This window comes from Capsella rubella, unplaced genomic scaffold (assembly GCF_000375325.1).
Source record: "Capsella rubella cultivar Monte Gargano unplaced genomic scaffold, Caprub1_0 scaffold_4, whole genome shotgun sequence".
In the NCBI taxonomy this organism is placed as follows: domain Eukaryota; kingdom Viridiplantae; phylum Streptophyta; class Magnoliopsida; order Brassicales; family Brassicaceae; genus Capsella; species Capsella rubella.
In genome coordinates, this window is record NW_006238920.1 from 13,375,670 (window position 1) to 13,389,015 (window position 13,346).

Here is a 13,346-nt window from a genome sequence, read left to right on the forward strand (position 1 = left end):
CTTCAGGTTCTGTAAAAATGCTAAGTCTTTGAGAATATATAACTCTACCGTCTTTCGGTGAAACATTGATATTTTTTGTTCCTCAGCTCTTATAGGACAGGAGAAGGATTCTCACAGGACTATGGGGATTGCTATATTCTTGTCTTTCGGTTTCTTAAAAGGACATTGTTGTTCAGTATCTCTCAATTAGAGTTTCATACTTAAAACTCTTCCTGATACCTTTCCTTTGCTTCAGGTCTTGGGCAAAAGCTTATCCTTTAAGGAAAAACAAAGATAAAAAGTGTTCTTTATAGAACTTTTTACATATTTCCAAGAAACCAAACATAACCTTTTAAATGTTATGCTGATCAAGAACCCATTGATACTTTCACTTTCCACATATTCAGCCATTTCTTTTGAGGTTTGGCTTCGCTGATTGATTCAGTAATATATATCTTCTTGTTATGATCTAAATTCCTCTTGACAATACCAAATTTTTATCGGTCATAACCACCTCTGAGGAAACAATGTCACACTATGCTGAAACTACATATGGAAGAAGGAGCAAAGATGTTGATGAAGCTCGCAGAATTTACCAACAGAAACAGAGTGACAGCACCGGTAAAATCATCATCTTTATTCTTGGAGGGCTTTGCATTCTGCTCTTCATCTTCATCATCATCGGTTTCTTTTTCATAGCCAAGCCACTGAAAGCAAGCTTGACATCTGCTGATGTAAGAAACCTCAGGTACAACAACAAAACAGCATCATCATCATCGCTTTACTTCAACACAACACTAGCTATGGAAATCAGAATTGAGAATCCGAACATCGGGTTCTTTGAGTTTCCCGCTAGTAAAGGATATATCTTGTATAACGGTCATGTTGTTGGTGAAATGAGGATTAGTGGACAACGAGTGGCTTCGTTTGGTACCATAAGAACAGAGGTTAGGACAGAAGTGGGATACAAAGGGAATCAGGCATCACCTGTTTGGTTGAAGAATGATATAGAGAGAAGGCTAATAATCCTCAAGACCAGAGCTAAACTGAGAGGTGAAGTACACTTGAAGGCTTTGAACAAGAGAACGGTGAATCTGAATTGTCTAATGCATCTTAATCTGAAAGATGAGGTGATTCATCGTTTGTGGTGTAAATGAAACAGTACGTCTTAGGTTGTTTCAAACCTTTACCTAGCATATAGTTGTAGTAGAAGTGAACATTGGAATAGTTGTAGTTTTTTTTACAAAAATTGGGACGCTTCAAAGTACTGGTTCTTTTCATTACAATAAAGTTTTTACTTTAATTTTCTTATCGTTCTCTTTTTGTTACTTTAACTCTTAATTAGCATCAGATGAAAAGTGTCGCTTTTTAAATAATTCAGTATGGTTAGTGTTTGTTAACGTAAGAAACATCATTAGCGTTGTCGTCACTCTTGTTTAAACTTCTTTTAATTTTTTTACTAATTCACTTCTATGCATCTATTATACTCAAAGGACTTAATCGTTTTTAGTTCTATCTGTTTTCTTCAACGAAAGAGCATCTTTGATATGGTGGTGGTGACTTGAACGTTGAGACAAATCTTAACAATATTGATTAGGGAAGTATCAATACTTTTCTTCGCTTAGGGAACTATCAAGGCTACGGGCTACCCCATAAAACATCTAAGCATATTAGTTTTACATATTTCGGAAACCACACATCATCTTTTAAATGTCATGTACTTGATCAAGAACTCATTCATAGTTTGTATGTAGGTATAGTTTGGAAGTTGTAAAGTTTTATCCGAGGTTTGCTTCACACTTCAAATTGGAATTAGAAACAACAAAACCACATTGGTGACATTAGTTCTATAAGAACAATTTCGTTCATGGTACATCAAAGTTTTGATAATCCTATGGTCTACCGTCTACGGTTTGGTTTTGCCATTATGACATTTTCTAAATTAAAAGAAAACACTCTTTCGTATCTGGCAAAGTGTATCTCAACTTATTTAGTTTATTCATATGTAACTTTCTGTACAAGCATAAGAGGTTTATCTTGAACCCGTCTTCTCTCTTCTAGAATTTATATATAAATTGTTTTATTGGAAATAAACCTAAACTAAACCAAACAAACAAACAAAAAGTCTCACAAAAAAATCTCTTGTTTTTTTTGGGTTGCCATACACAAAACAGCAAGTCAAGGATCAATGGTGGATAACAGCTAAATCATTTTTTTATATAAAGGAAGTGACCTATTGGACTTTTTTTTGAGGTCTCAATCACAATCCCTTTTTTAAATGTAAATATGCACTAAACGTTAATGATTTTAGGTTTATGTTTATTCTTAATCATCTGTTTCTCGTTGACAAAAAGGAATAATCGTATCATCAAAAACATTTCTAGTTCCCAAGATTTGAATTCCAAATAATATAAAAAGTTGTGATGTATATGGATGTTGCAACATGCTACCATTTTTTTAATTTAAAAAAGCTTACATCGATAATCTCATAAATCAAACATAAAATACATTAATCTCACGACCAAGTATCACTTAGAAATGTTTTAAACTTGAAAAAGAGTAATGATCATGAAATCCAAAAACAAAGAGGCACCGTAACTGAAGATGATCATTTTATATTTTTAATATCTTTTGTAGCTGTGGAATTCCAAATGGATATATATGAAATGACCCAATTATTAAAATTTGAGATATAAATCAAATTGGAGAAACAATACTAAAAAATAATAATTGATGTCTCTTTGTGTAAAGAAAGACAAAATATAAAAGAAGAATATTGGAAGGTAACTAAGCACCAAACCCAAGTCAACAAAACCATAAACATAAAACCCTTTTGCTTTGCTTGCTTCATCTCAAGAGAACCTCAAAGAGAGAAGAACTAAATAAGAAAACAAAACTAGAGTGGATCATCAATGGATGGTTTAATACCAATGGCCTATAAGGCTATGAAGAAGAACCTAACTCGTCGTCGTTACGAACGTCTCTCCTCTTCAACCAAGACTCGTGAGTCTTACGAATTCGTCTCTGATATGGAAATGAACGTCGACGGTCACCACCGCCGTCGCTGGTCCATGGGAGATTTCTCGTCGTTGTCAAGCTGGGAAACAAAAAGAAACGGTGGCGTAGCTCCGGAGAAAGGTTTTACACCGCCGCGGGAAGGTCAGCTTGTGAGGTTCAAGAGCCATAGATTGTTTTCTTGCATCTCAGGTCAATAACTTTATCAACTCAAGAAAATTGTCATAATACAGAAAAACAACAAAAAAACAAAAATAAATAGGAAATTTGCATTTTCTTTCGTCTTGTGTTTGATTTTTGATACAAGGAATCATGTAGATATCGTTATTTTTGTGATCTTTTGATGTATACGTTAAGTTTGTAATCTGGGGATTGTTGTGCCTATGTATATTTGTAAAGTCATAAACGAGAAAATGAAAACTTTGTATGGACCAAACTAAAATGATGGTAATTCCAACTCAACAAAGTTGTGGTTGACCTAATCCATATTTGACCATAGCCCGTAGTTGACTTGACGGGTCATAACTCAGAGTTGTTCCTTCTCCATAAGATAACATCAAAAAACATAACTTAGTTAATTTGATTAGATTAAGGGGCTGTAGTCTTTAGATGAATAGATATGTTCATTGTTTTGGCTGTGACTATAAGAGAAACCTTCAACATCTAAAAGTGTGTGACAAAATCAAGTGACAGAAGAACAAAAGAACACAATGCTTCAAACAGGTGTAGCTGAATGCAAAAGCTCAGATGAAGCTAAAGACTTTTGATTATTCTACAAAGTAACAGTGCGTCTGTAGAGAACTTCATCATCATTCTCATCATCTTCTTCCTCATCCGACACAATCTCGCCACCTGGCATTTCTAACTTCCCACCCATCTCGAACGTTGGACCTTCAGTCTCTGCATCGATAAAGTTTCCTTGCAACCGTTCCTCAAATCTTTGGTCACTGCAATTGAGAAACCAGTTCAATGAACTCCTAATTCCTTTGCTCTGTAGCTTCTGGTACCTTGGTTTGATTCTTGACTCCAAGCTATACGTAAAATACTCAGGGTACTCAACGAGTTCTTTCATCGGTCTACCCATCTCAGTCTTGTAGAAGTAGTAGCTATTCTTCATGAGTTCGACTCGGGAACAAAGGATCTGAGGACATCTCACAACCATTTTTGCAATGTCCTCGGGTTGAAAAGCCCTGCCTAGGAGAAACTCAACAGGTTTCATTATCACATTCTGTTTCAAACTTACAATCTGTGGCATTTTCTCTATCACACGCGCAAATCCTTCTGGATCAATCTTGAGCTTCAAGCTGAAAAAGTACTGTTGTGTAGACATCTTGGCTTTTACAGGTAACCCGAGAATTTGAGGATATTGAGCTATAACCAAAGGTAGTAGTTCTTTCTTGATTCCAAAACTAATCAAACAATCTACATTTGGTTTAACAGTCTCCTCTAGATTGTATCCGATTATATATGCCCGTTTCTCTAGCATCCTAGCGACAATTTTCTTCGGCAAACCAATGGAAACTAGATAATCTACAAGAGGTTTGATCATGGTTCCAACTCTCATTCCCAAAAGATAAGGATACTGAGTCACCATTGGACCAATGTCCCTAGGATTCACACCAATGCTTACCAAATACGCAACGGATGTGCTCATCGTGCCTTCGAGTTTAAACCCTAACAGCTCAGGATACTTCATCAGAACATACCCAAAATCTTGCTTCTCCACGTCGAGTCCTCTAAGAAACTTAACCACAGGAGCAAGCTCAACAACCACACTTGCATGGAGAACTTGAGGATAGTTCTTAACAAATTCTCCCAATTTCGATCTCGAGATTCCAATTTTCTCTAAGTAAGCCAAGACAGGAATCAAATTCTTACGCACGCTGCAGCCTAACATCAAAGGATACTCATTTATATCGTCTATAGTCAACCCTAGCTTCTGTAAGAACTCAACACGCTCACACATGACTTCAATGGTGGAAGGTAGCTCAATACTCTCCAATTCATCGGTGATTATCCCCAAACCCTTGAGATAATCGCAGATTTTGACACGATTCACGAGCTTTTCTTTCTTCCCTTGTATGACTCCCCATGTGACTGTAGGCATCTCGTACTCCGGGAACTTGGAAGATTGAGTTGCATAGTGAGCAATCCTGGAAATCGAACAAGGGTTTTGAAATTGGGGGATAGTAGGATCTGGGTTTATCAGGGTTTTAGTTTCAGGGGATATAATCGGAAAGATGAAACACTCTCTTTTGATCAAAGTTAAAAACTTGTTCCTCCTGAGAAGAAGACAGCTCATTCTGGAGATACCCAGAAGACTGGTGTCGAAGAAGATTACGACTTTGCAATAAAAAATCAAATGGGCAATGAAAAAAGATTCTCGCTTTCTCGTCTGGAGGAGTTTAGCGATTAGAGAAGAGGGAGATATGAAAGGCGCGTGTGAGAGAGAAGCCCTAATGAGAGAGAGTTTCACTAGCTCGCTGTTCTTTTTTTTTTTACAATCTGAATAGAAAAACACAACTTTTATCTTTGGCAAACACCATTACAGTTGAGATGTGATACAATTTTTCCACCGAAAATTATAACTTTTTGGTGATGATGCTGCATAACTCTATTCTCATATCTTGAGAGTTGAGATCGTTATTCAGAACATTTGGAGAACTTTTATCTATAAGACCTCACTTCAATAATCCTGAAAGGAGCATAACTTTTAAGGTAAAGAGGTCGAACATGAACAATACAATAACAAGTTCCTGTATCTACCAAGGAGTTTCAAAAGCCTGTGTTAAAGGCAGAAGATGTGGTAACCAAACATCTAATTGATGGTTTGGTTAATCTAATCTCAGCTCTTCTTTTTGTGGGGCAAACAATCTAAGCTCTTCTAGAACCACCATTTGGTCAATACACTGACAAAACTCGGAAACTCAACGCATATTTCCCTCTCTCAAAACATCGATCATGTTGTAGATTCGCTGATCTGCTTTCAATCGAATCTGCATTCCACAGAAGTGTTGGATCAACAATCAAGCATTACGAAGATTAGAGGTGAGACTCAGAGAAAGCTGAGACTCAGAGAAAGCTAAGACACAGAGAAAGCTGAGATTTAATTTCGTAGAATCGTGATGGGCAAGAGGGGTAAGGTTTAGAACCTTTTTGGCGAGGAAGAGCACGGCATCAACAGTACCCTCAGCATATATTGATCTGCCACAGACATTGTGTTGGAACTCGAAAGTGACACTGCAAAGAAAGACAGAAAAGGGAGCAAGTTATGGAACAGACACCCTTTTACAATCGAATATAAATAAAAACCTAAACAACATCTTAGTATTGCATTACGTTTCATCGGGTGATGTCAAGTGATAAAGATGGAAAGCGTGGCCAGAGATATGCTCTTCGGGAACACCCACCATCTCCACTTGCTGTTTTGGATCCCGAATCAATTGTATCTACCACAAAAGATTTATACACAACAAAAATCATATTCCAGAGGATAAAATAAGTCATTGTCCAGAAGTAAACAATAAAGGATGACCAATGCACCTCATCCATGTCGTAAGACACACCCAATTCCTGGAAGCAAGAAATAACAGCTTTTGCTGTTCCTGATGCATCCAATTTGCTAGCTTGATGAGACTCCATCACCTACAAAGATTGGCAGTTGATTCAACGTAGCAAGAGCTAATATAAAACTATCGAAGAAAAAAAGAATTTGAATTTATATAAGGAGTAAGAAACGTACATCCAATGAATAACCAGAAAAGGCTCCCGGAAACTGCTCAGCCATGATCTCCATGGCCGCAAGAAATGCTACAACCTATAGACCAACAAAGCACACAACTATGAGCTAAAGGATCTCAATTTACATGAATAAGAAACCATTTCTTCCAGAACCATCCAAGTAGACATACCTGTTTACCCATTTGTGGGGAAATCACCGCATAAATCTTTGCTTTCTCAACAGTTTCATACAATTTGTTCCTATCCCCACCAGTTGTTCCCATGACGAAAGGAACACCAACTTTGCTATACAGCTCGGCATTATCTACATGTGAAAATTCCAATTTGAAATCAACTCAACAGACAATCAAAACTTGTAGCAGCTGATTTTGCACTTACACAAATTCTAAACTAGCTCAATCAAGGATCACAATGATCGTTCCCGCAACCAGAATTCAATCCTAATTTCAAAAAATTCAGAATACAATTGTCTCTTGATGGTAGAAATGAGAGATTGTGGAGTATACCATTTACTGCAGACGGAATTGTGTAGTCGACAACAATGAGCTCCGGGTGCTTTTCAAACACGGAAGAGAGAACTTTTTCTCTTTCAGCAGGACCGTGCACAGTAATCTCCTTTCCACAGACCTCAATCGTCTGACCATCCTCACCAGCAGATCCAAACGATACAGGAACAATATTTACTCCTGCAGAGTCTGCTGCTTTGATTACAGCTTTCCCCATTTTGCCACTGCATCCATTCACCTGTTATATCAGAGATAATAAATGGCTTAATCCAACAGTCACCATTTCTAACAATAGAAGAAGAAAAGACACGATCTTTGACATTTCTACATCTCAAACTGAAATGGTAGGTAGTACTGCAAAGTCAAAACGCAAAGGTCTGAGGTAAAGGGAAAATAAGTAGATTATCAGATTACCATGATGGATATGCCATTTCCAGGCAAAACAGACTTCACGGCCTCTTCACCGCAATCTGCCGACGCCGTCATGGATAAAACCACCGGAAGACGACGTGTCCCTATGCCAAGGAAACTAACACGGCCGTTACCGCATTTTCCTGCATTCTGATTCGTTCTAGAAGCAAATGCGAGACGCGAGTCCACTGGGCGATGAAGAAACACACTTGAAGACGCCATTAATCTGTGATAAAAACGTTTGATTTCAGTAGAATTCTCTTTGAAGAGTTAAAAGCTCATCTCCATCAATCAAAACCAAAATTTTAAAGTGAAATTCATAGGTTCGAAACGTACCCGTTCGTCGCCATATCCTATCAGACGAAAGTTTTGTTCTTTATTGCGACAGACAAATCGTTAAAATTCTTCCACTTTTGTCTGAAAATTCCGGCCGGCGAGACATTGGGATTTAGGGTTTAGCTTATCCTTTTATCATCAAACCGGGAATCCCTAAACCAAACTAGTAGATTCAATAAAACCAGATTCAACCGGAAGCCGTGAACCGATAAGAGAAGCTTCTGTACGAGAAAGAGGTTAACCTCTCAGTCTCACTCTTAACCTGACTGAACGAAGAACCATCTCAAAAAAAATCCGACGAGCGAAAGATGAAGTCCTTAGCTTCGCCGCCGTGTCTCCGCCTAATACCGACGGCACACCGTCAGCTTCATTCGCGTCAATCTTCCTCCGCCTGTTATATTCACGGTGTCTCTTCCGTGAAAAAATCCAATAGCCTCTCCTTCTCCTCATCCGCATCCGGTAAGCTTGCTTTTCTCTCTCTTCTTTAAATAGCATAAGCGAACATTAAAAATCTCGTGATGAGATGTTCAAATTTCGTTTAGGATTTGTGTCACCGCTCGCTGTAGAGAAGGAACTACGCTCTTCATTCGTACAGACGGCTGCTGTTCGCCATGTAACTGGGTCTCTTATCAGAGGCGAAGGTCTTAGATTCGCCATCGTGAGTTCTCAGAATCACTTTCTTACTTTATGCGCTGCTTAGATTTGGTGACTTGGTTCTGATTTAGATGATTTACAGTAAAAATTGAAAACTTGAGCTCCATTGCAGTCCAGTGAGCTTGTGTTGACTTCTTTTTTCATCTCAATTTTGTTTAAAGGTTGTAGCTCGTTTCAATGAGGTTGTGACTAAGTTGCTTTTGGAAGGAGCGATTGAGACTTTCAAGAAGTATTCAGTCAGAGAAGAAGACATCGAAGTAAAAGTCTTTTGCTTGTTGAGATATATGTTCAATCAGAATAAAAAGATCTGAGCTTTCACGAAGCTAACGAAACTCTTTTTATTCAGGTTATATGGGTACCTGGCAGCTTTGAGATTGGGGTTGTTGCACAAAATCTTGGGAAATCAGGAAAATATCATGCCGTTTTATGCATTGGCGCTGTGGTACGATTCTTGCTATAAACAACTCAGACCATTCAATTCTGTTTCCTCCTGTGACTCCTTCAAGTTATAGAAAGTTTCTCTCACATGCTTAAAGTTGGTTTTTGATATACACTTGTCCTTGTTGTGGTTTAGATAAGAGGAGATACCACACATTATGATGCTGTTGCTAACTCTGCTGCATCCGGAGTACTTTCTGCTGGCATAAATTCAGGTTTATCTCATACAAAATTGGTGGATATGAATTTGTAATTTTATGTAATATTGTTTTGAAAACAGTGAAAGATTGGTTTTGTGTACTTCTGAACCTCAAAGAGCTGGTAGTTCATTTTTGCCTGTCTAGGGATTTGGGATGATTCAATTCCCGCATCATAAATTAGTTCTTCAAATTTTATTTCTGGTTATCATCCTCTCACTATTCACTTTTTGTAGTAATTAAAGCTTATAAAAAAATCCACTTTGCAGGTGTTCCATGCATCTTTGGTGTACTGACTTGCGAGGACATGGATCAGGTTAAGTTTTGTAATGCAAGAGTTGATGATATATAGTTTATAAATCATATGGATAGACACTGAACTTGTTGCTATTGTGGTCAAACTGAAACTCTAGGCTTTGAATCGATCTGGTGGCAAAGCCGGCAATAAGGGAGCTGAAACTGCTTTGACGGCGGTAAGTATCGTTATGATTATTCATTCCTTTATTCTTAGAACAAGATATAGAAGTTCCTAATCATTCCATTATGCAAGTGGTCATTCGAGTTACTGTCTCTTCGTCTTCAGTAACGTCCTGAAATTTTCTCTCTTACTATTTCTTCAGCTCGAAATGGCGTCGTTGTTTGAGCACCACCTGAAATAGCTCTGCTGGCAATGATCACGTATGAGAACTGCATGCTGTTATCACATTTGGTTACTATCCAATCTCCAAAATTGTAACTCAAAGATATTCAAATTGTTTTGGTGAGAATATTTAAACGCTTTTGTAAGCTTTTTTTTTTTTTTGTCGACCATTCGTTTTTATAACGAAAGTCCAAAATGGGCAGAGTACAAAAGCATGATACAAAGCTTTATTTAAGCCCAAATTAAAATGAACCCACATACTATAACATTGACACGTAACACCAACGTGTATGAAGCAAAAGCAAGAGGGCCCACTTCTTGTTTCTTCTCAATTCTTCTCACCGACTTAGATCTGAGACTGTACTCCGATTTTTACGCCGGCGACGAACGTAGCAACAGATGAAGGCTTGAAATCACGCTTCTGGGACCATCTTTCTACAAAATTTAACCGCTGCAAGAATTGGATCAACCTTAGGAAATGTCAAACTCAATCCAAACTCCAAGAAGAAGCTCCGCCTAAGACCTAGATAAGGTCTTCTTCAATCCTTAACGATGAAGATATAACGGCGAAGATATTACTCTATCTTTGAAGGAGAATCAAGTTGATGGCTAATCCAATAAAAACAAACGGGATTCGATATATTTCTTTGTAGAAAGAGGCAAGAACAAAAAAATAGATTTTCTATCTTAGTCAATAAACTAAACAAGATAAACATTATTTAAAACTGACTAAGAAGAACAAAAGATCCGAACCAAGTCGGAAATCTATAAAACAAAACTAAAATTTTCCGGTTAACCGGAAATCGCCTTCTCTCTCTAAAAGATGAACTGTGTGTTAAGAGAGAGAATCGTGTGATAATAATAATAATTCCTCTGAATTTTGGGGTTTTTTCTGCACCAATCAAAAATGTGATCATATTTGTTGTAATATCTTAAAGTTGAGGTGTTGAAATGGGATTTTCAAATTTTAAAAGTCCAATAAGGACCTTACACGACGAAAGTTTTGTCGGCAAGCGAAGATAACGCGTCACACATTCATTATAGTTAAAAGGTTCAACGAATCAACTAATTTCACAATCTTCTTCTTCAATCACTTTGGTTGGGCACCACTCTCTCTTCTCTGTCTCTGCAGACTGCAACTCACTTTCATCCAATCCAAGTCTCCAGGTAAAAAAATTCAACTTTTCTTCTGATCGTTGTTGTTCTTGCGTTGATCCTTTCATGATTTCATCAGAGAGAACGTTGGTGATAAGATCGAGCTTTTCTGATCCTGACCTTATTTTCTCCGATCTGTTTGACACTTAGGTTGATCTATTGCTATCTTGTTCAGATCGAACATTCGGATCGTTATATTTCTCATGAATCACGTGATATGACCATTGTCTCTTAGTACAGAAATGCCATTGTATGTTGTTTGGTTTGAGCTATACATGCCACTAGGATGTTGTTATGATCCTAGTTGATGAGATCTTATTGTGATGCGAGTTCCTTGATGGTGTTTGGTGAGATCAAAGATATGATGCATCAGCATTGTATTGGATAAGCCTTTTACGACTACTGATTACTGTTTGTTTTGACTTTTTACAACCATTGTATGTTTTTCCTGTGTTGCTTGATTGTGTCTGAGTTTGAATCTACTCTCCAAGTTTTGTCTATTCCTTTGATACATACTAACTGAATTTTGAACTGTTGCTGCTTAGGTAGGTATGTCGACTTCTGAAGATAAACCGGAAATCCTCACTAGAGGTCCTGATGAGGGTGACGTGAAAATCGTCGATAGAGGTCAGAAGGATAAGGACGAGGAAAAAGAAGAAGGGAAAGGTGGATTCCTCGATAAGGTCAAGGATTTCATTCATGACATTGGTGAGAAAATCGAGGGAACCATTGGGTTTGGGAAGCCAACTGCTGATGTCTCTGCCATTCATATCCCTAAGATCAATCTCGAGAGGGCGGATATTGTTGTAGATGTGCTTGTGAAGAACCCGAATCCAGTTCCTATCCCTCTGATCGATATCAACTACCTGGTCGAAAGCGATGGGAGGAAACTGGTTTCAGGATTGATCCCTGATGCTGGAACCCTCAAGGCTCATGGAGAAGAAACTGTGAAGATACCATTGACTTTGATCTATGAGGACATCAAGAGCACTTACAACGATATCAACCCCGGGATGATCATACCTTACAGGATCAAGGTTGATCTGATTGTTGACGTGCCAGTATTGGGAAGACTGACATTGCCGCTGGAGAAATGTGGAGAGATCCCGATTCCAAAGAAACCCGATGTTGATATCGAGAAGATCAAGTTCCAGAAGTTTTCTTTGGAAGAAACCGTGGCGATCCTTCATGTGAGGCTTGAGAACATGAATGACTTTGACTTGGGGCTCAATGACTTGGACTGTGAAGTTTGGTTGTGTGATGTAAGCATTGGGAAAGCAGAGATATCGGACTCGATCAAGCTTGACAAAAACGGAAGCGGGTTGATTAATGTGCCAATGACATTCCGACCAAAGGACTTTGGTTCTGCACTTTGGGACATGATCCGTGGGAAAGGAACAGGATACACTATCAAAGGTAATGTTGATGTTGATACACCATTTGGAGCGATGAAGCTTCCTATTATCAAGGAAGGTGGCTCGACCCGTCTGAAGAAGGAAGATGATGATGACGACGATGAGGTTATATGCTCTTCTCTTTTGCTTATATAGCTTGAACATTATGATCGTTTTTGCTCACAAATATAATTTCGTTTTCTTACAGGAGTAAGGAAAAGAGAGCTGAGGAGGCAGATGGTTGTTAAGTACTGAATCTCAAATCTTGAAAACTATATAAGTTTATATGAAAGACTTATTTGGTGTGCTTTAAATAACTGGTTTGGATCAGACTTTTGAATAGAGGGGTCTTTGATTTGTTTATTGAACTTTCTATGTCATTGTGGTCTAGTTCGCTTGGTTATGTTTTGTTTAAGTCTGGGTTTTGAATCCTTAAACCCAATGGCACCAAATCCGATAATCAGCAATAAGGAAATAAATAGAGAAGAGAAAGACGTCGAAAGCTACCCAATGTTTCTTACAACAAAATTGAGTTAATTTACTTATGTATCATACCATCGTGGTGTAATCTCAAGCAAAGGATGAAGCTTTGGGAAACTGATACTGTCGGTACTTAGGGTTTTAAAAACCCATGTATTAGAATACTTCTTGCACATTCATACACGAGACGGTCTAGTCTTAACCAATTTCAAAAACCAGTCCAAGATTTTCACGATTTTATGGATGGTCCGAACCCGGTTTGTCTGAACCGGTATCGTAAACTATTACGCTTCCTCTTCGATCAGTTCAGAGCCGCTTTCACGCTCTCTCTCTCTCTCTCTCTCTCTCTCTCTCTCTCTGTGAGAGTGGGGACTTCTCCCGGCTAGAATATGTTATAACT

At 38.1% G+C, this 13,346-nt stretch overlaps 6 protein-coding genes across 7 annotated transcripts; 4 read left to right on the plus strand and 2 right to left on the minus strand.

Moving 5' to 3' along the window:
- The first annotated feature begins 391 nt into the window (after positions 1-391).
- Positions 392-1,288, plus strand: LOC17890548 (late embryogenesis abundant protein At1g64065). The gene has a single exon (XM_006294930.2). It carries the CDS (start codon positions 507-509, stop codon positions 1,134-1,136), a length of 630 nt encoding a protein of 209 aa, XP_006294992.1. The 5' UTR covers positions 392-506; the 3' UTR covers positions 1,137-1,288.
- Positions 1,289-2,794: 1,506 nt separating this feature from the next.
- LOC17890461 lies at positions 2,795-3,421 on the plus strand. Its single transcript, XM_006295600.2, has one exon. It carries the CDS (start codon positions 2,892-2,894, stop codon positions 3,192-3,194), a length of 303 nt encoding a protein of 100 aa, XP_006295662.1. The 5' UTR covers positions 2,795-2,891; the 3' UTR covers positions 3,195-3,421.
- Positions 3,422-3,572: 151 nt separating this feature from the next.
- Positions 3,573-5,519, minus strand: LOC17888356 (transcription termination factor MTERF4, chloroplastic). The gene has a single exon (XM_006293980.2). The coding sequence runs from the start codon at positions 5,294-5,296 to the stop codon at positions 3,767-3,769; it is 1,530 nt and encodes a 509-aa protein (XP_006294042.1). The 5' UTR covers positions 5,297-5,519; the 3' UTR covers positions 3,573-3,766.
- A 160-nt stretch (positions 5,520-5,679) lies between these two features.
- LOC17890493 (4-hydroxy-tetrahydrodipicolinate reductase 1, chloroplastic) lies at positions 5,680-8,147 on the minus strand. Its single transcript, XM_006294444.2, has 9 exons — positions 7,989-8,147; positions 7,656-7,878; positions 7,242-7,479; positions 6,906-7,039; positions 6,737-6,811; positions 6,538-6,639; positions 6,334-6,443; positions 6,147-6,234; positions 5,680-5,990 (listed from the first exon to the last, which is right to left on the minus strand). The coding sequence occupies exons 1-9, from the start codon at positions 8,000-8,002 to the stop codon at positions 5,922-5,924; spliced, it is 1,053 nt and encodes a 350-aa protein (XP_006294506.1). The 5' UTR covers positions 8,003-8,147; the 3' UTR covers positions 5,680-5,921.
- An 82-nt stretch (positions 8,148-8,229) lies between these two features.
- On the plus strand, positions 8,230-10,159 carry LOC17887948 (6,7-dimethyl-8-ribityllumazine synthase, chloroplastic). The gene is made up of 8 exons (XM_023783731.1): positions 8,230-8,447; positions 8,531-8,646; positions 8,804-8,899; positions 8,989-9,084; positions 9,217-9,295; positions 9,547-9,593; positions 9,691-9,750; positions 9,898-10,159. Exons 1-8 carry the CDS (start codon positions 8,297-8,299, stop codon positions 9,934-9,936), a joined length of 684 nt encoding a protein of 227 aa, XP_023639499.1. The 5' UTR covers positions 8,230-8,296; the 3' UTR covers positions 9,937-10,159.
- Positions 10,160-10,974: 815 nt separating this feature from the next.
- Positions 10,975-12,869, plus strand: LOC17888141. 2 transcript variants are annotated; one of them, XM_023784023.1, is made up of 3 exons: positions 10,975-11,084; positions 11,622-12,592; positions 12,675-12,869. In XM_023784023.1, exons 2-3 carry the CDS (start codon positions 11,624-11,626, stop codon positions 12,678-12,680), a joined length of 975 nt encoding a protein of 324 aa, XP_023639791.1. In that variant the 5' UTR covers positions 10,975-11,084; positions 11,622-11,623; the 3' UTR covers positions 12,681-12,869. The 2 variants fall into 2 exon arrangements, with proteins under 2 accessions (XP_023639791.1, XP_023639790.1); XM_023784022.1 differs by having other exon boundaries at positions 10,977-11,084; positions 11,618-12,592.
- The last annotated feature ends 477 nt before the right edge of the window (positions 12,870-13,346 follow it).